The sequence below is a fragment of the Diplodia seriata genome (assembly GCF_021436955.1).
Source record: "Diplodia seriata strain FDS-637 chromosome Unknown scaffold_9, whole genome shotgun sequence".
NCBI lineage: Eukaryota > Fungi > Ascomycota > Dothideomycetes > Botryosphaeriales > Botryosphaeriaceae > Diplodia > Diplodia seriata.
Window position 1 is genome coordinate 1,342,848 of NW_027117316.1, and position 20,431 is coordinate 1,363,278.

The window sequence follows — 20,431 nt, forward strand, 5'->3', positions numbered from 1 at the left end:
GAGTCCCGATACCAAGTATGACCTTAAAGCTAATGTTTGTTTAGATGACGGCTCTTATGGCGTTGAGCGCAACCTGGAATGCCCTCAACCTCATCCTTTGGAGGAACACTCGGAAAATTTACCTTCCCGCTCTACAGATTGCCACCAATCTCGTCATTTCGCTCAGCCTCACGGCTTTTGCTATCGCGGCTATCATCATGGCCCAGCGTGATATGGATCCTGCTGATGAACATGCGTCACAATGGTTGAGCAACACACGCACAGTCTATTACGCAGGCCCTCATCGTTCTCATACCGATCGTTACGATGGTCCTGAGAATAAGAGCTGGCTGTTTCGGGGTCAAGGGAATAGAAATGAGCCCACTCAGCTGATCCTCGTAGAAGTAGGCTGTTCCTGGGGTTTGTGCTTGGCGTACGCCGTCTCCAGCTCGAGCCCTTCTTCCAATGCACGCATACAAGTACTCACTCTGAAGCAGCTCCGTCCACCTCTGGATGATCGTCGTAGCGTGGTGGCAGCACCATGTCCGCCAGGAACAGCTGAGAGAAGACGCCGCCGATCTCATGGTACTAGGGCAGGGCCATGGGGGACAAGGAAGGAATACACGTGGCTAGACGGGCGTGTAAAGGGAACCTCGTGGGAAGACGCAGGAGGGAGCCGGTCCGTTTCGAAAAATCGTCATCGAAATGGGTCTGAGATCCGGAACACTGCGGTCGGCCCTGCGGCGGCGACGGGGCTATGAAAGGCATGGCTGTGGCAGTTTCTAGCTCGGGGTTGTTGAGGGCTGCGCTCACTGTTCGGACGATGCTTCCTCAGTCTTTCTTTGACCTAGATTAGTCTCAAGCACCTTACCCTTTCGGTTGTCGCATGATGATGGGCTGTTTCGGTTGGGCAGTGCAGGCCGTGCGATGGGTGGATGGGCAGCGCTGGAGTGCGCGCCACAGTCGGAGGCGTCGGTGTGCGACGGCCATTACCCGGGCGCGTGTGTTGTCAAAGCGCCGTGCAGAGGAAGGGAGTGGGAGACGGCGATTTACTACGTAGGGGCGGCCCGGCGGGTGTGCTGTCGGTTGGCCAGGGCGGCACGCAGCAGCTTAGCGACGTCACCTAGTCAGTGTGTCAGCGGTGAGGGCGATCGCCTGGCCGGGGTGCCGATCCATCGCCCATGACAACCGCGTAAACAACCGCGCTTGGACGCCCCAGCCCGCACGAGCATTGCGGAGCGGTCTCTTGCCTGCTCTCGCCAGCGAGGAACATGTGCGTCAGAGACTAAAGTCTCCCTCTCCGTCCGATTTTCCCCTCTGCTGCCACCCGTCTCGGTTCCGTTGTCGCCCGCCGGCGTCCTCCTCCGGTGCACACCGTCTCTGCGTACGTACCCTCTTCGCGTCCCCACCGCGCGCGCCCGTGCCATTCACCAGCTCACACTTCCCGAGCGCAGCAACATGAGTGCCATCGGCAGCCAAAGGCTGGCCACCGCGCCAGACCGCCCAAGTCACAGGCGCAATCGATCTGCGACCACCATCAAGTCCATTCTCACCGGCCTCAATCACAAGCGCTCGCCCTCCGACGGCACCGCTCTCGCGGTTCCCGACCCCAAGGACGCCCGCCGCCCCAGGAGCTCTCAGGCTGCAATGGCCTCGATGCCCGTGTTGCCGCCCGACCACCCTCACGCGCTGCGCGTGCTCGGCGAAATTCACAACCAGCCCAGTAGCCCCGCGTCGCCCCGGAAATCCAAGGACGGTCGCGACGGCAAGATGCGCGGCCTGCACAAAAAAACCCTCAGCACCGTCTCCCTTCGCTCTCTCGCCAAGGAGAAGGAAAAGTCGAAGGAAGGTACCAAAGATGAGCAAAAGGATTATTTGCGACCGCGCAGCGAGGACAAGATGAAAAAGCCCAAGTCCTCCACAAGCCTTTCTGCCGTCTTTTCCAAGGCGAAGTCGACTAAGAAGAGCAACGCCAACCCCAGCAGAGACAAGGAGAACACCACACCGCCGCACTCTGCGACTTCGCCGACCCACACCCCCATTTGGGCTGAATTCTCCACGCGGAGTCCGTCCGAAGACTATCACGAGATCACCACGACGACGACCGTTCCACTTGCTGCCCAGCGCGACATTGAGCATGAAATTGCCCTGTACACCCCTGCCGATTACACGCCCACCAAGCAGCGCAACTTCTACGACGTCGACAAGCCCAGCTTGCAGCAGCGCCACCCCTCAGGCGGCTCAACGCGTTCCAAGTCCCGCCCCAACTCGTGGTATCTACCGAAGAGTGCCTCGGCCCACTCTTTCGTGGAAACATTATCCAGGAAGAGCGAAGAGAAAAAACAGACACTAGGCGGCAAGGCGCAGACCTTTGTAGACAACTGGAAGGCGAGGGGAGAGTCAAGACGGCCCTCCGCAGAGGAGTCAACGCTGCGCCGTGCCAATTCTCAAAAGCATAAGGGTGAGGAAGAAAAAAGGCAGGTGGAGACAGCGCTGGCGTCGAAACGGGGTTCTAAGGTTATGGCGGCTGTTGCGGCTATCAACGGCCGTTCCACTCAGCCGGAGCCGGAGACCCCTCTTGATCAGGAGCAGATCGACGCGGAGTTCGAGGCTGTGTTGGTAAGAAAACCACCAGCTTGATCCGATCGCAGCTAACGGCGTATTAGGATTCTAGGAATATCCCCGAAAACTTGCGCTCCAAAATGCGCAGTCTGAACACCCGCGTCAAGGCCGATTTCATCAGCAAAAACAAGATCGAGGAGCCAAAGTCAGCAGTCGAGCCACCGCAGAGAACATCAATCTGGGGAAAACCTACAGTCGGCCGGAGGACCACGTCTGATCAAAGCAGTGATCGCATCATTCCCGACTCTGATGATCCGGCAAAGAGCCCGAGACCGCGCAGTAAGACCTTTACGTTCAGTAGAGGCGACAAGGGTGAGAAGCAAAAGTCTGAAGTGCCGCCACCCGACAGATCCTCCAAGAGCTACGACGCGCAGAAGTCTCCGTCGTCGAAGTCGCTCTCTTCTGCCACTGGGTCCTCTTTTTTCAGTCGCGCTCCTAAAGCAGCCACGCCAGAAGAGTTTGTCGCATACCTCAGGAAAGTTCAGAAGCCTGAACTTGTCGAAGTGGGTAAGCTCCACAAGCTCAGGCTGCTGCTTAGAAATGAGACAGTTGCTTGGGTCGACGCTTTCATCTGCCAGGGCGGCATGATGGAGATCGTTGGTCTGCTCGAACGCATCATGCAGATCGAGTGGCGGTGAGTAACGCAAAAGCTTCGAGATGCAGAAATCAATCCCATTGTTTGCTGACTATTTCTATCAGGGAGGAGCACGAGGACACACTCCTGCATGAGTCTCTACTTTGCCTCAAGGGGATCTGTACGACCAAGATTGCATGTCAAAAGCTATGCGAGATTGAATCCACCCTGTTTCCTGCGCTTTTAGCTATGCTTTTCGATGAGGAGCACAAAGGACCCAGCGAGTTTACTACTCGCGGTCTCATCATGAGCCTTTTGTGTAAGCTATGTCCTCCTGGTCATGAGAAGATGTTTGCTAATCAATGAAGTCGCCCATTTATGCTCCGCTCTTGAGACCCCGGAGGAGCTTCCTGGACGCGCTCGTACCATTCTGAAGTACCTTCAAGGACCTCAAAAGCCCGAGGAAGCCCGCCCAGTTCCATTCATTCTAGAGATGCATCAGCCAAGGCCCTACCGGATCTGGTGTCAGGAAATCGTCAACGTAACCAAAGAGGTTTTCTGGATTTTCCTTCATCACTTGAATGTGATTCCCTTCGGATCAGACACTCTGGAGCATGATGAAAATAGGGCGCCTATGGACAACCGGAACTTTGCCCAACAGCACTTCCCTCAGCCGCGCCCGCCGGTTCCTGCCGCCCCCTACGTTGGAGGCGTAGAGTGGGATGCAACAAACTACGTCTCCACCCACCTCGACCTCATGAATGGTATTCTCGCCTCCCTGCCGACCGTGGAAGAGCGCAATGAGCTGCGCTACGATCTACGTGCTTCAGGGTTTGAGAAAGTCATGGGTGGCCAACTGCGCACTTGCAAGGAGAAGTTCTACGGCGCAGTACACGATGGCCTTAAAACTTGGGTCAAGGCTGCTGTAGCCGATGGCTGGGAGGTCAAAGACGTGCGTATGGGCTTGAGGGAGGACAAAATCATGTCCCCCAAGAAAGCAAGCCCACGAAAGAAGATAGAAGCGCCGCCTAAGATCGAGACCCCCAAGGTTGAAATACCTGGTCTTGACTTTGGCAGTGAATTGGAGAAGGGGTTGAGTCGTGAGAGGAAAGAAAACGCCGGAGACTTCTGGCTCTGATGCGGCCATGATGGTTTGTTCTGACTGAACTTGGGCGGGCAAACACGTTCGCTGCTGCATGATTGGCGGTGTTGGATCATTAAGAAAACCAGAGACGGTTTGGTCACTTGCTTATTCGTTTAGTCCGAAATCACTTTCCCAGGCGCACGTTGGTAGGTGGGAGTCAAACGGTTGGGGCTCTAATTCCTTGTTTCTCTGGGCCCTTTTTAGTCCTGCTTTTTTTTTTCTCCTCAGGTCTTTCCATTCTTGTTTCTTGCTTTCTTCGTTCGGCAGCCAAGCAACATCCACGAAGCTCACGAATGTTACGACAACAACAGCACGCGACGATTCACGACCAAAGATGGCACCATTGCGTTGAGTTAAGGAGATCATTACTGCTGGTTGTGGTGGATGGGCGTAGGTGTTGTTGCCGTACCACATGAAGGAGCACCGTCGGAGACGAGGCTTGGGAACACAAACATCATCACATCATCATCATCATCATCATCATCATCATCACCACCACCACCACAACAACAACAACAACGACAACTATTCTTCGAGTGGGTAGGCTTTCTGTATTTCTATAGGTTTATATCTTTGATTATCGGGAGGGGTTTGGGATTGGGCTGTTTTCTTTTTCCGGAGCTGGATTCATCACTAGGACAAATTTCTGGCTGGTTCATGGGAGAGGTGGCTCTCTGAGGGATCGGAGTAATAGGGATAGCGTATATACTCGTGCACGGTATGGTTGGGTTCTCTCGATATTCCCATGATTGATCAAAGGTGCAACACACACATGTGAACTATTCTTGCAAGGCCCTCTCAAACCTGACTCTAAGCTTGACTCTCCGTGAGGCTTACATTTCTTTCGTTGCTTCGTGTTCGATTTTATTCTGGTCGGACTTACTCAGTCCAGGTTCCGGGGCACATGTGGATTTCCGGTATTGTCTAGAGAGGCAGGCCTGACCGATCATGGAAGTCAGTCTCACCCGATTTGTCGATACACCAGGGACATTTGACAATTTCGGCAGGATGCCCGTGCTGCTGCGATCGTTGTTCAGCGTCTGCGCAAGTCTGTGCTCATCATGATCCCTGTCCACCTCCTCCGAGGTCTCGGCACGGTCCCTCGTAAATTCACCACAATTAAGACCGTCAAGCAGCGGCTGGTGAGGGTGGTTGTTGAAGAGCTGAGCTTCAGTCTCCTCAAATGTTTCATATTGTCTCTTTAGAAGCACTGCCAGAGCTGGTCTTGAGTCGTGAAGAGCTTTCCTCGATAATGGCAGGGAAGTCTATCCAGTAAAGCATGGAGATGGTCACATGGGCCGGACCTAGCAAGATGAGTTTCTCCCAAACTCGTTATGTTTCCGAAAGCCCTCACAAATATGTTTGGATGCGGAGATCCTCCACAATCAAGGTGAATGAGTACCCGGCATCGAGGACATGTGATAATTTCTTCTGGTTGAATAAAATAGTATGAGGTCTCCGTAAGTGGCATACAGGAAATATGCATCGGGACCAAAGAATCAGATCCACTGGCCATTTGTAAGCCCCTGGGCTGCGAGTAGAGACCTGGGCATTCCTGAGAGTAACGCCACTCTTCTCTCGCTTCCAGGACAAGACAAAACTGTCGAGTTCCTGCCGATTGGAATTATGGGATCGCAGTGATGTTCCCTTCGCCAGTCACATTAAGTGGCTCCAGTAGAACAGTGTGCTAGTATGAAAGCAGACGCCATAGATTTAAAACGAAAACGCATCGTCCACGCTGCCGTGAGCCCAGCTTTCCTAGTATGTTGGCAGCTGAAGTACACAAGCAGAATATAAATATAGGCCGTGAAAATAGACAGCATCAATGATGGACGTTGTCTTCAACTGTTCACGTAAGTAATGTGACAGAGTTGACAAGGGCGAACTGTTTCATGGCCCAGGATGCTACTGGCCATTGAACGACGACGAGGCTGGGGTAATTTTGAAAGGAGACATATATTACACAAGGTCAAAGATGGAGGCATCGCACAACGAGAGACGCATGCCATGCTCGAAGACAACGAGAACCTCAAGATAACACGAATAAGAAAATGCTGCATACGCATTACGTGACTCCAGAAATCATCATCATCAAGAACTACCTCCTCCGCTCATACTAAAACGTCTTCGTAAGTCAAAAGAATAGACTAGAAAAAAAGGTGCAAACAAGACAGACGGCCAAAAAGATATCTGCCCCTCCAGTGTCCTCCCGGTTGAAGCAAGTTTCCTTCTTGCGCCGAACCCAACGCCGAGGGTATGCAAAAATAGCACTGCCAGGGTGGTTGCCAGAGCGGCAGCAGCACCTGTTGAGTTGCAGCGTGAATCTCACTCGCCTTCCGCGTTGTGCTCTTGCTCGCTCTGCCTCTCTAAAAGTTCGTCAGACTCGTGATCCAGTTGCCTTGGCCTCCCCACACATACACATTCTCCCTCCTCGTGGTCCGTGGTACGGCATATGTTCGGATGTGGATCTGTGATTGTCGAGATCCACTAGGATGCGAAGACCCTGACGTTCAGATCAACGCTGCCTGTTGCAATAACACATCTGATGTTCTTTGCGTTTGGATCCTCCTTCTTGGCCCCATTGGGCGGCGCTGGCGCGCCGTTTGTCTCACCGTTGGTCTGGGGCTCCTTCTGGACGCTCGGCGCCCAGCGCATGCAGCTGACGAAGTGGCCATGCGTATCCTCAATGGTCTTGACACATTTCCCTTCTTGTGCAAGGTCCCAGCATCGGATAGTCTTGTCGTCGCCGCAACTCAGGAGGTATTTGCCGCCCGGGTGAAAGACCAGAGCGCGGACCCAGTTGTCGTGGCCGGTGAGCGTCTTGATCAGTGTGCCGCGGCCATCCCAGAGCTTGATGGTCTTGTCACGAGAGCCGGTCGCCAGGAACTCGGCAGAGCTACTTGCTGCTGGAGGCTTCTTGAGGCCGGCAAGGACAGCGAGATGTCCGTAGGCAGCAGGTGGCGCCTGTGCCACGCACTCCACGACGTGGTCATGACCAACAAAAGTGCATTTAGGCTCGCCGTTGCTGGAATCCCAGAGACGAGCCGTCTGGTCGTTGCTGGCAGAAAGGAGCCAACGTCCGTCAAAGCTTGGGGCAACGTCTCGCACCCAATCGGCGTGCCCTCGAATCGTTTTGACGCAGAATCCGGTTGTAACATCCCAAATCCTCAGAGTCTTATCTCGAGATGCCGATACCAGCAGATTGCCCGAGGATGGGGAGCCCGCTGCCCCGCTGGGAATAAAGCGGACGGAGGACACAGAGTGGTCGTGTCCAGGGAGGGTCCTAATGTTTTTGTACTCATCGCTGGGGTCCCAGAGCTTTATGGTCAAATCGGAGGAACACGAAGCGAGCAAGGTGCCGCCGCGTGGGCCGCCGAAATCGACGTCCAAAACACCCTTGGTATGGCCCTTGACGGTCCGCTCCAGCTCGCCGAGCTCCCAGTCCCAGATCTTGATTGTGGTATCCTCGGAGCCCGAGGCCAGCGAGGTGAAGACTGGATGGAAGGCAACGCAGGTGATGGGGGAGCGGTGAGACTGGAGGGTGTGGCGTGCGGGAGACCTGGGAAGCCAGCTCGCAGGGTCGGTGTTCTTGCGCATGAGAGAGGTGGGAGTGGCATTGTCGAGTTCGGACTGCAGGTTGGCATTCCGCGACTCTAGGTCCATGATCTATGCAGCACGGGTTCAGTATAGACAGGTCGCAGCGGGAGGCTTGAGGAGCGGGACCTTTTTCTGCAGGCGGACAACACTGGTCCACTTCTTTTCCAGCAACCCCTCATATTTCTTGCGGGTGGCATCCTCAAAGGACTCGCCGATGCCCAGTTCGTCGGTCAGGGCCTGGGCGCTGTTGGGGTGGCCGGAGGCGGCGAGGTATGCTATGATTGCCTTGTGCCTGGGCCAAGATATCAGAACATGGTGCATTTGTGTGTAACAGGCGGTGGGGACGAACAGCTCATCAGCCTGGCGTTGGGTCAAAAGCGTACTCATGGCGGCGATGGGCGCATCCGGTCTGCGGCACTCGGTGCGCCCTGGGAGGCGGATTCGGGGTCAGGCAGCGTGCGCGGGCGCAGGAGGTGTTTGGGGGGTCAAGGTGTCGTGGGGTGTTTGGGACGGTGACGGTGCGGGTAGGGCTGTGCGGCCGAGCGACGGGGATGTTTTGCTGCGGGACGAGTGCGGAGGAAGCGCGCACTTTGGAGCGGCGGCGGCGGCGGCGGTGTGCGTGGCGCGGCGAGGCTGCAACCGGGCTACCGCGCGGAGGAACAATTCGAGAGCGGAGGGCGGGGCCAGGGTCAATTGCTGTTGGGTGGTGGAAGCCCAAGGCCCTAGGTGTCCGCCCAGCAACGCCAACACCCGCAGCCGAAACGGGCCGCATTGTTGTCTTCAAAACACTTGCGACCATTTCATCATCGCAACCTGACACCACCACCCATCCCGCCCAACAACCCGCCCAGCGCCTGCACTGTTTCAGCCGCTGCTGCTGCACCTCCGTCGGTCATTCGCACCCTTTCCAGACCATTTGTCCCATCGCTCAACAGCACTGGTACGTCCGGGCGCACAGAAAGGACCCCGCCGAGGGGATTCCCCGTCGCTGCCGCTCAATCGCCCTTCGATCGGCCGCTGCAGCTGGCTCGGCTTTCTTTGGGCCTGCTTTGCTAACCGCTGCTGCCCGCAGATTGCAGCAGTAACCCGCCCGCACCAACTCGTTCACGATGGGTGACGAAGAGGACTTCAGCTCCCTGCCGCTCCCCGATCGCTTTCAGCACAAGAACTGGAAAGTGAGAAAGGAGGGTTATGAGGCAGCAACCAAGGAGTTCGACAAAGCTCAGGGCGAATCCGACCCCGTTGTCCGCCAGTTTACACTCGACTCAGGCCTGTGGAAAGGGGCGGTGGCAGACTCCAACGTCGCTGCGCAAGCAGAGGCCCTCAGCGCACTATGTTCATACCTCCAGATTGCCGGTCTCCAGGGCACCACAAGGTACTGCTCCGTAATGCTCTTAAATCCATGACTGAGGCTGACAACGTTGCACAGAACACGGAACCTGACCATCGCGCCGATCGTGGAGAAGGGCCTGACCGGTCGCCCCGCTGCCCAAGCGAAAGCACAGGAGGCCCTGATGCTGTACATCGAAATGGACAAAGCCGACCCTGTCATTGAAGAATTACTACCCATCTTGTCGCACAAACAACCCAAAGTCATTGCCGCCTGTCTGAAGGCCCTGACTGCCATCGTCCATGCATATGGCTGCAAGACCGTGGAGCCCAAGCCCATCCTGAAGGCTCTCCCAAAGGTCTTCGGCCATGCCGACAAGAACGTCCGTGCCGAGGCCCAGAACTTGACTGTTGAGTTCTACAGATGGCTGAAGGAAGCCATGAAGCCCCTCTTTTGGGGCGATCTCAAGCCTGTCCAGCAGACCGATTTGGATAAGCTCTTCGAAAAGGTGAAGGAGGAGCCGGCGCCCAAGCAGGAGAGGCTTCTCCGCTCGCAGCAAGAGGCACAAGAGGCCGCCGCTGCGGCTGGCGGAGGTGATGAAGAAGAGGCTGAAGCCGAGGAGGAAGCTGAAATCGACCTTGAGCCGGAGTACATGGCTGTAGATGTCATGGCAAAGGTCCCCAAGGACTTTTCGGAGCGTCTCGGCTCGTCGAAGTGGAAGGATCGGAAGGAAGCCTTGGATGACCTCCACGCCGCCATCAACGTTCCTGCCATGGAAGAAGGCCCCTTTCATGAGATTATGAGCGGGCTTGCCAAGTCCATGAAGGATGCCAACGTCACCGTCGCTACCGTTGCCGCAAACTGCGTGGAACTTTTCGCCAAAGGATTGAAAAAGAGCTTTGGAAAGTATAGGCAGGTTGTCTTTAGCCCCATGCTCGAGCGGTTAAAGGAGAAGAAGCAGGCAGTTGCAGATGCGTTAGGCGCCGCGCTTGAGGCGTGCGTCGCTTCAACTAGCCTAGGCGAGTGTCTGGATGAGATCATGGAGGCGCTCAAGCACAAGAACCCTCAAGTCAAGCTTGGTACAACCCAGCTGCTCATTCGTGTTCTGAAGTCGACCAGGGATGCGCCCCAGCCGCCAGAAACTAAGAGCATTGCTGAGGGTGCGACAAAGCTCCTCACCGAATCCCAAGCCACGCAGCGTGATGCGGGCGCTGAGGTCCTTGGAACACTGTGGAAGATCATGGGTGATCGTATCATGAACCCTCATCTGGAAGGCTTGGACGATATCCGGAAGAACAAGATCAAGGAGTTCCATGATTCCGCCGAGGTGAAGGCCAAGTACAAGCCGAAGGCTGCACCGCCCCCAAAGCCAGCTGCCGCGCCGGCTGGCAAGAAGCCAACGGGAAAGAAGCCCGCCCCGGGTGCAAAGAAAACTGCCCCTGCAGCTCGCGCCAAGTCACCTCCAGCCGAAGAGCCTTTGGCTGCAAAACCGACCAGCCGGCCTGGCGCTTCGAAGTTGGGTGGTCCAAAATCCGGCCTTGCTGCCCCTGGTTCGCGCTTGGGACTCAAGAAGCCAGGCCTGGCTGCTCCATCACCCAAGAAAGCGCCTGCCCCCGTTGAAGAACTCGTTTCCGACTCAGAGCCTGAACCTCCAGCGGCGAAGCCCGCTCCCAAGGCCGGCTTGGGACGTGGCCTTGCAGGAAGGCCTCTCGGGAAGCCCGCCGCTGCGCCTGTTGCCGAGCCTCCGGCGCCTGCCCCTGGCCTTAGTGCTGTCGAGAAGGCTGAGTTGGATGAACTTCGTGCGGAGGTGGAGATGCTGCGAAAGCAGAACGAAGACATAAGGACGGAGAAATCCCGGATGACTTCACAGATTCACGAACTCCAGAACCAGAACGCACAGCTCATCGAGGACCACACCCGGGATGTTCTGTCCATCAAGGCCAAGGAGACACAGCTAGTGCGCGCGCGTTCTGATGCAGAGGCCGCGGAGCAAACCGTCCAAGCACAGCAGCGTGAGGTTGAACGGTTGAAGCGTGAACTGTCGCGCCAAGTGCGCGCCACGTCGCCACCACCCTTCGAGATTAACCACGAGCAACAGCAGCATCATGGCGGCTATGACGTGGGTATGAACGGATCGTATGGCCACAACAGTCATGGACATACCAGCAGCTTTGGCCGCCGCAATTTCACTCCCCAATCTCCGGGCGGAGATGGAAAGGAAAATTTCGGTGATGGTCTGTCACGTTCCGGGTCCCGCAGCAGCAAGCTCTCGCCGCTGCGTCGCGGTGGATCTGGCAGCGGCATGTCCAGCCACTCGGGCTCCGGTTACGGTGGCCGTGCCAGCCCGGCACTTGGCTTCTCAGGCGGTCATGAGGATCGCGAGTATGGCAGCTTGGGCAGTAGTAGACTAAGCGGGGCAACGAGTGCAGGCACTAGCAACGGTGCAGAGAGCTGGAAGAGAGCTGCGGAAGTTACACAAAATCTGAAGGCCAGGATCGAGCTCATGAAGGTACGTACGCCGATTGAGTGCATTAGCCTTGTATACGTGTTTGGCTGACTTAACTCTACTCTAGGCGAAGCAAGGCCTTGCGAGGCAGCAGTCACAACATCACTGAGTCGGCCGTTGAATGTCTGTTCAGCTCCAGCTGCGAACCACGCAGCCATTTTTAGCAGGGACGCAACTCTAGGGATGGCGTTTACAAGTATTGGACTCTCAGGATGACCTGGATTATGACGCATGTTTTCCCCGATGGGTTATTTGGCTCTTTTTCTTCCTCTTCGATTCTCCACGTGTACTTTTTTGTTTTCATGAGCTCCTGGAGCAACGTTAAACCATCAGGGGGTGATGTGGGTGCATGAGATACCAGGCGTTCCGGAAACTGTGAGGTGGGTAGGGAGCCATAGAGCAAGGGGGAAGAACGCAATGTTTTCCCTTTGCCATTGCTTGTACAATAATGAACTCTACGCAGGCACTCGGAATTGCGTGGTCTATTTTTGAATCAGAGTAGACATTGGGATTTTTCAGTCAGTGAGGAAAGGCACCCGTGGCTGACTGTACGAGACGTGTATCAGTGCTCCATACATTATCGCCTTCGACGTTCTTTCCACCATCATCCTAACCGGCCCCAATCATCATCGATAGTTGTGCAAGCACGCTTACGCTATGCGCACTAGCACATTTGTGGAAACCGCCAACCTTCCGTATCTTCTAGAACAGCATGTGATCTTGGCGTGTGTCATCCCGACTGGTCCTCTTCCGAGGGTAAGCTAACACTCTCGCGCCAACTCGGCTGATGGAATCATCGTTCCCGACCTCTGGAACGGGTAACACGGCCTCGCCTCTCCCCGGTCAAGTCGTTGCTAGCCATTCGTCGCGCCGGGTACCCATCATTCGGTCAACGCCTCACGTTACAAATTCTCGACCCTGGTACTGAGCAGGTGCCGCACGGCAACATGTTAACCAAGCTGCTGGATTTCCACTCTTTGGATTCCAGCCGTTTCTAAGAAGGCTAACCCGGCGCAAGAAGACATCGCTTAAGAATTCTTTTAGTGAATACGACCGGACTGCGAAAGACAGTGTTCTAAGAGGAGAGGGAGAAGGGGACCAGTAAAGAATTCATCGGAGTGCTTAATCAGGCTTACGATATCTAGATAGAAGACTATCCAATGCTGCTAGAAGGGAATTGTAACATAAACAATTTGTTCTTCTAAGTTTAGTCTTGGCAGCAACGCATCTAGTCTTTTAGAAAAGGAAATATCCATCCAGAGATCTATAATTGTATGTACAGAAACTCGTAGAATGCAACTAGTTCGTCTCCAGTCCCTTAGAGACAGGTATACCAAAAGACGCCACGTGGAAAAGGTCCGGAAAAAGCAATCAACAAATAAATAAAAAGGGGGGAAATGCTGAGGCCCTGAATATTCACTTTGAAATGTAAACGTTCCAGAATGGAACATAAATTATTACCAAGACTCCATAAAGCCGTACAATAATGCGATCAGGACTAGTAGTAGATGCCTCCGTGCGCACGGCAAGCAGACTTGGAAGCGGCAGGAGAGACGGTGGTAGTGATCGTGACACTGCAAGACAGTTAATGGGGTAGAAATAGAACATGGAGGAGAATACGTACGAGACAGGAAGAACCTTCGTTGTGGTGACGCGGGCAATGGTGTAGTAAGTGCGGGTGCTGGTCGGCGTAGCCAGAGTGATGGTCGACGGAGGAAGGTAGGTCTTGCCCTGCACGACAGTGGCGGGAGCCGGCGTGACGGTGCTGGTGATAGTGGCAGTGGCTGTTGCGAGTTCTGTCAGTACCTTCCCTTCTTCTTTGTTTTTCGTCTTTAGTGACCGGGGAAACTCACCCAAGACAGTGCTGGTCACAGCCGAGGTCATGGAGGTGGAAGTGACGGTAATGAACTTGGAAGTGTCCTGTTCAGTGACAGTCAAGGGCTGGGCGTCCGGAGCACGCCTGGCAAGACCAGAAAGATCGCCCAAGCGCACCGCACGCTCCTGAAGCCACTGCTCGCGGTTCTGCTCGAGATCGATGAGCGGGTTACGCGCGTGACGGAACTTGGCCCCAGGGGCGACTGTGGCGGTGGGGACGGCAACACCAGCAACAGAGGCAGCGGACTTGACGATGGACTGGGCGGCAGCCAGCTTAGGCCAAATCTTGTTCGAAGGATCGGGAGTTGGCTGGCGGCTCGGCAGGTGGCAAGAAGCAGTCATGGTTTTCACAACCTTGGTGACAGAGACAGAGAACTTGGGGATGGTTATCGTGTTAAGAATGTTGGTTTTCGTAGTAGTGACTGGCTGAGGAGTGATGGTTGAGGTCTTTTGAAGGGTGATGCTGGGCACCGTGGTAGTCAGGCGCGAGAGCGTCTTGGTAGTAGTAACTGTAGTGGTCGAGGAAACGGTGTTTGTTGGCACAACGACTGTGATCGCCGTGATGGTTGGCGTAGCGGTGACAGTTGATTGGACACCCACGTCCAGAAGAAAGTCCCTCTCGAAGGCGATGGGGGCGCCGTCGGCTCCATTGTTGCTAAGAATCATGAGGGACCAAGCACCGCTCGTGAGGTTTTGCTTCAATATAGGGCTGGAGAGAATCAGCGAAGGTTAAATGCGCAGTGAAATATTCGTCCTACCATGTTGACAGCTCGTCTACATCGTCTGGCTTCATCGGCGTGTTGGTGCAGGTATACTGGTCGCCACTGGGATCGACCAGGATGTTTGTGGAGTTATCAGCTTGGCAGCCTGATGACGAGGTCAGTAAGCTCTTCTTACGAGTGGTATACAATATATTACCTTCGAATTGCTGCACGAAAGTAAAGGGATCGGAAGAAGCATTGTTCTGAAAATACTCTCCGCCTCCCTGGAAGTCCATGCCAAAAGATTGGCAGCCACCGATCAAATCATCATCGGCCAAAGCGCTGCGCGCGAGAAGGCTGAAGGCCGTGGCCACGGAAAGAAGGCGAGACATTTCCAGACGGGGTATGTGCAGGAAAGTGGGCCAAAAGGATGAAGGTGGTTGAAAGAAGGGATGTCTTGTGTGCAATATGACTGTGAGGTATCCGGGATCGAGGGTGCCTTATATCTCTCGCCGACAGGAAAACACTCGGGATCCACGTAGGCTGATAACCTCAGCTCGACAGCTACGGGCGTTCTGGCTATACATTCAGGCGTCAGAGGCACGGGCTAAAGCGCGCCGGCGGAGCAGGTACGAGGACCACAGCACAGACGAAAGATCGAGGCGGGGCTCGGTGTCCGGCGTGTCCAGTCGTTCCAAGGACATAGATAGTACCTATGGATTCACTAGCATGGCTGAGAGAAGAATGAGGAACCGGAGCCTCAACTAGCATGTCTGCAGATGAAAATGTCGCAAGTCGGAAGCAAGCTGCGGACTAGCGAAAAGCCACCAAGATCAACCGTGGTGGCGGCGGCGTTGGAGCGGCTAGTAGAATGACGCTCGACATGATGCAGATGCAAGACGGAGGATGGTGTAGGTCGCTAGCTCGGCCGACACGAGAAGTGGAGCGACGTCAGTGGACGGCAATTGGCAGTCTGGAATCCAGCCGGATGGAACGAACCATGCTAGCGTGCAGAGCGAGCGACAGGCACAGCCGTACCTCGGGAAGTCTCCGAAGAATGGTAGATACGAGCACGCGGTGGCCATGGCGGCTCGGACTTGGTGGGCGGGGAGCCCGAGAGGCGGGACCTGCATGGCCATACTAAGTTTGGCAGCGTTTAAGCGAGTGGGTACGTAGGACATGCGGCTCACGTCGCTCGAGCTGACGGGTAGTTTCCGGGGCAGCGGTGTCAGCGGGCGCCGCTGAGCGGTGGGCTGGTGCAGGACGTGGATGAGTGGATGAGCCGTGGACAGGCAACCGCAGGTACAATACCGTCGGGTTAGTCACTAGCGGCGTCGGCAGCGCTGAGCTCGTGGTTCCGCCTCCGCTCCGGCCCCGGCCCCCGGCCCCCGGCCTCCCATCCCGCTCCGCACCTCCATCGTACCTAGGTGCAGCTGCCTTCTGTACCTAGACGTGCGATGCGCCATGCGCCATACAAATCTCCACGCATGCACGCCCGCCGCTTCACGCCTGCGACGGGCCACCCGCCCGCACAGCCCCGCCCGTCGCCTGGCACGCCGAGCGCCACCGCCTCGGCATTCCCGCCCGCCCACGACATGCCATGTGCCGGGGCTGAAGCGTGGGCCACGAGAGCCACACAATGGGGACCCGTCAGCTTCGCCGATGGCCGTCACGCTAGCCCTCGCGAGCCCTCTTGACAGCTGCAGCGCCACGCTTCTGCCCCATCGATCGGTAATTTCCTCTTTGGGCCGTCGATCCTTTGCCTAGCGCCCACTCCGCAATGCTTAGCCTCCTAGTGCGCTCTAGACCTGCTCTGCTGCTTGTCTCCACAAGTCGTTCTGCTGGTTCTTGCCATCGTCCTAATCGCCTCAGCTGTGTCGCCCCAATCCTTCCTCCGTCCACCCTCAGCTTGCCTTTGATTCGCCTGTGACTTCGTCCGGTTCTTCGCGCTCTGGCTTCCATGTATATATGTCGACAACCCTTCCCGAGACACTCGACTTCAGACAGCAGGCCAATCCTCTTCTTATACACGCGCCATCCTCACCAAGTCGGTGCGCTTTCTTTCTCGCTATCCTCTTTTCACTGAGAATCTGCTCATACCTTCTCCCCGCGTCATCATGCGCATCTCGAGCCTCGCGGCCGCATGGCTCGCCGTCTTTGCTGCCCAGTCGTCAGCCCTAGAGGCCAACAAGATCCTCTGGGGGGCCGACGGACCAGCAGGACACCACATTAGCACTGTGGTTAAGCGTCAGGCAACCAAATCCACTTCCACCTCTTCGACCAGCACCAAGAAGGCCGACGCTGCGTGCACCAACGGGCCCTTGACCAGGAACTGCTGGTCCAATGGTTATTCAATCGTGACCGACTTTGACCAGAAGTGGCCTACCACTGGCAATACCGTCTCCGTAAGCTGTTCTTCCGTCGAGCAGAGTTGAATCCCACTAACTCGGACATGACAGTACACTCTGGACATCACCAACAGCACCTGCAATCCTGATGGCGGCCCGAGTCGTCCATGCCTGATGTTCAACAACAAGATCCCTGGCCCGACGCTTTATGCGAACTGGGGAGATATGATCTCTGTCACCATCAACAACAAGATGCCCAACAACGGCACTAGCGTTCACTGGCACGGTGTTCGCCAGTACAACACCCCCACTCAGGACGGTGTCAACGGCATCACTGAATGCCCGCTTGCCCCCAATGACTCCAAGACATACCTGTTCCGCGCAACCCAGTTCGGCACCACCTGGTTCCACAGCCACTTCTCCGCCCAATATGGCGACGGTGCCGTAGGCCAACTCGTCATCAACGGTCCCGCCTCATCCAACTACGATTTCGATCTCGGCACCTATACTGTAACCGACTGGTATTACCGCACCGCCTACCAAATAGAGGACAACTTCAACGTGGCCTTGCAGGGAGGCAAGGCTGGTCCGCCAGGCGACACCATCCTTGTCAATGGCACCATGAAGTCTCAGGATGGCACCGCCGGTGCGTACAGCAGGGTGAACAACCTCCAGCCTGGCAAGAAGTATCGTCTCCGTCTTATCAACACTTCGGTGGACAACAACATCTGGGTTTCCCTGGACGGCCACAACTTTACAGTCATCACTTCCGATTTCGTCCCGAGCAAGCCATGGACCACCAACTGGCTACTTATGGCAATCGGCCAGCGTTACGATGTCATCTTCACTGCTAGCTCGAAGGTTGATAACTATTGGTTCCGTGCTGAGGTTGCTACTGCTTGCGCCAGCGCCAACAACCACTACGGCCGAGGCGTGTTCAGTATTGCGGGAGCTGCCGCCGGTGATCCCGCCGACAGTGCTTCAAGTATACCCGGCGGATGCACCGAGCCTCTTCCTACGCCCTACGTTTCCAACACCGTCCCCAACTCAACCTTCCTTAGCCAAGTCAAGACCCTCAGTGTCGATCTGACGACGGCCAACGTCTCTACCAACCAGCAAAACATCGTCTTCTGGGGCATCAACATGACTGCCATTGATATCGACTGGGAGAAGCCAACGCTGCAGTATGTCATCGACAAGAATACCAGCTACCCTCAAGTGTACAACTTGATTGAACTGCCCAACGAAGGTATTTGGACCTACTGGATCATCCAAGAAACTCCCGGCACTCCTCAAATCCCGCATCCGATTCACTTGCACGGCCACGACTTCTACGTAGTCGGCAGGGGCTCTGGTGTCTTCGACATCAGCACCTCCCCCTCGACATTCAACTGGAACAATCCCACTCGCCGTGATGTTTCACTGCTGCCCGGCGGCGGCTGGCTGGCGCTTGCCTTCCCGACTGACAACCCCGGAGCCTGGCTCATGCACTGCCATATTGTGAGTTGCCGTTACCCATTTGCTAGACTGAGACAGAGTACTAATGTTGTGATTCCTGCAGGCTTGGCACATCAGCGAGGGTCTTGGAGTCCAGTTCCTTGAAGCTAAGGATCAGATTCAAGGTCTTAACACCGCCGCATGGGAGCAGACCTGCACGAAATGGGACTCGTACTGGAAGACCAGTAAATACCCCAAGCAAGACTCTGGCCTTTGAAGAAGCGGCCACTTGTCGCCTGCGTAAACTTCTTTTTTTTCTTCGGTGGTTCCTTCACATGCATATGGGGGGTTTTGGAGTTTGCGTGAAAGATCTGGGACACGCATAAGGTTATTCCTCTACTGTATATTCAGTCATTTCTATTTGTGAATATTATAATATTTCCACACTGGACTCCAAAGCCTGCTTACTTTTTGCGAATGAACATGTAATGACAATACCATGCACGCAAGACGACCCGCACTAAGCTCGGTCCTCGCAATCAACCCGTAACTGGTCAAGAGACTTCACATCACCTGCATGTATCAGAGCTTTTACACCCAAAATTAGTATCGAAGATGTAACCAACAAGTCCGAAGCACAGCCGCAACCAAGCCATGCGCCTCGCTGCGGTACCAAAGTCGCGGCTGGACAACAATACATGCATCTCAACCTCGCCGATGTGCAAGATTGGAAGTATGTTCCCTACCGATGGTGGATTATGTTTCGGATCCTCCCATGAAGTAATCAGCACCCTCGGCCGAGGCAGGTTCTCGTGGATTTGCCGCTAGACTACTCACCCGCCGAACCGCACCTTCCCAATCGGAATTCAGCTAAGTGCCAAAGGGGAAAAGCAATAAACTCATTGCTTTCTCGCTGCTCATAGATTAAAGTTTTGATGTCAGACGCTGAGGTCATTGGATCATTCACGCTTGGCGTCTCCAGTTCATGATTTGGCCGCAGCTGGCATCATGTATTGGCGCTAAGTGACGGACCGCGGCGTTTTTACAAGCCTGGAAGTAACTTACAACGGCGGGACCGCATCTTTCGAGGTGATACGCCACCCTATGTCTTACCCAGTCAGTTAGATGGCGCTTCCTGCAGAATCAAAAAGGGTGACGGCAGGCTACGCTACGATGCTGAGTGCGGCGGCGGTACTGCCTAAAAATACGCTTGTCGTGTCTTATTTTTGCTTAGCCGACAGCTAGCTCGGGTAGGGCGATTTTCAGCGGTGACGGTACGGGAAGTAGTGGCATGCATGGATTAGCTTTTGAAAGCAAAAGAGCGGGTGAGCTAATGCGGAGCGAGGGATCCTGCAGTGGCGGAAATATCCACCACTCTGGCAAAATCGAGGCTGAGAGAGACTGATTGAACCCCGATTGGTCGGCGTATGTACTAGCTTTTTGTTTTTGTTTTTGCTGACAGGCACAGGAGATATATGCGTATGCTATTTGTGTCTTCTGCACACATGCATGTGATATTGGAACGGATGGGACCAATGGCACTTGTACCATTGCCCATGCTGACGTACTGCTTTTTTCAGCTGAAACACTCGTCACCCGGGATCGTTCGGTTTAGTTGTCATGACGCATGGCGTGTGAGACACGTGCGAAAATCGGAAGTGTGCTGTGCCGTGTGAGACTGGCATGATTTGTGCTACCGTTCTTCCAAGACTACATGCGAAAGTGGATGTGAGGGTCCACTTCCAGGGATTGCTTCGTTATGCTGGTTGGGTGTGGCGTTCTTCTCTTGGACTTTCTGAGACTGCGGCCGTCGAAGCTCGGTGGCATTTCGAGTTGGGCTGAGGCAAGAAAACAGTAGTGGGCGTATCTCACTGTTAGGGTCAAACTGGGCTGGGCAGAAGCGTAAGCAGTACGAGCGAGCGTATTTGACTGAGTTGAATTCCCCATTCCTTCGCAGGCTTGCCTCTATGACTTTTGTTTTGGCAGGTACTCTTACACTCCGAAGAATATTGATAGACGCCGTGTCCGACATTCAATCTCCGCTGGCCCATAGCTCAACGGGGCTCTCCAGTCTCTCCCGAGTCCGTACAAGCAACTCCTACGCCAACGAGAACGAACGCACAGGCTGATTCCTGATGGCTGTGCCAAGCCGAAATGCGTCCAAGGAAATGTAAATGTGCCAAACAAATGTGACAAAATAGAAGATGGGCGGTCTTTGCCAGATCAGAACTGGCTGCCTAGATCATCAACGGGGGTAGCTCCCTGCCAACAAGAACGTGGAAGTTCTACTGTGAGGTGAAGGTAATGAAATGGGCCAA

General features: G+C 55.2%; 5 protein-coding genes across 5 annotated transcripts; 3 read left to right on the forward strand and 2 right to left on the reverse strand.

Moving 5' to 3' along the window:
• Positions 1 to 1,437: 1,437 nt before the first annotated feature.
• SLS55_008835 (uncharacterized protein) lies at positions 1,438 to 4,313 on the forward strand (the record flags this gene model as incomplete). Its single annotated transcript, XM_066780240.1, has 4 exons — positions 1,438 to 2,598; positions 2,646 to 3,235; positions 3,301 to 3,494; positions 3,544 to 4,313. 4 exons carry the CDS (start codon positions 1,438 to 1,440, stop codon positions 4,311 to 4,313), a joined length of 2,715 nt encoding a protein of 904 aa, XP_066629469.1.
• A 2,493-nt stretch (positions 4,314 to 6,806) lies between these two features.
• Positions 6,807 to 8,303, reverse strand: LIS1 (Lissencephaly-1; the record flags this gene model as incomplete). The annotated part of the gene is made up of 3 exons (XM_066780241.1): positions 6,807 to 7,985; positions 8,043 to 8,208; positions 8,266 to 8,303. 3 exons carry the CDS (start codon positions 8,301 to 8,303, stop codon positions 6,807 to 6,809), a joined length of 1,383 nt encoding a protein of 460 aa, XP_066629470.1.
• A 722-nt stretch (positions 8,304 to 9,025) lies between these two features.
• SLS55_008837 (uncharacterized protein) lies at positions 9,026 to 11,861 on the forward strand (the record flags this gene model as incomplete). The annotated part of the gene is made up of 3 exons (XM_066780242.1): positions 9,026 to 9,291; positions 9,346 to 11,755; positions 11,820 to 11,861. 3 exons carry the CDS (start codon positions 9,026 to 9,028, stop codon positions 11,859 to 11,861), a joined length of 2,718 nt encoding a protein of 905 aa, XP_066629471.1.
• Positions 11,862 to 13,250: 1,389 nt separating this feature from the next.
• Positions 13,251 to 14,720, reverse strand: SLS55_008838 (uncharacterized protein; the record flags this gene model as incomplete). The annotated part of the gene is made up of 5 exons (XM_066780243.1): positions 13,251 to 13,326; positions 13,377 to 13,536; positions 13,606 to 14,336; positions 14,386 to 14,494; positions 14,546 to 14,720. The coding sequence occupies 5 exons, from the start codon at positions 14,718 to 14,720 to the stop codon at positions 13,251 to 13,253; spliced, it is 1,251 nt and encodes a 416-aa protein (XP_066629472.1).
• A 1,725-nt stretch (positions 14,721 to 16,445) lies between these two features.
• On the forward strand, positions 16,446 to 18,390 carry lcc1_3 (laccase, multicopper oxidase, benzenediol:oxygen oxidorectuctase; the record flags this gene model as incomplete). The annotated part of the gene is made up of 3 exons (XM_066780244.1): positions 16,446 to 16,733; positions 16,788 to 18,176; positions 18,238 to 18,390. 3 exons carry the CDS (start codon positions 16,446 to 16,448, stop codon positions 18,388 to 18,390), a joined length of 1,830 nt encoding a protein of 609 aa, XP_066629473.1.
• Positions 18,391 to 20,431: the final 2,041 nt, after the last annotated feature.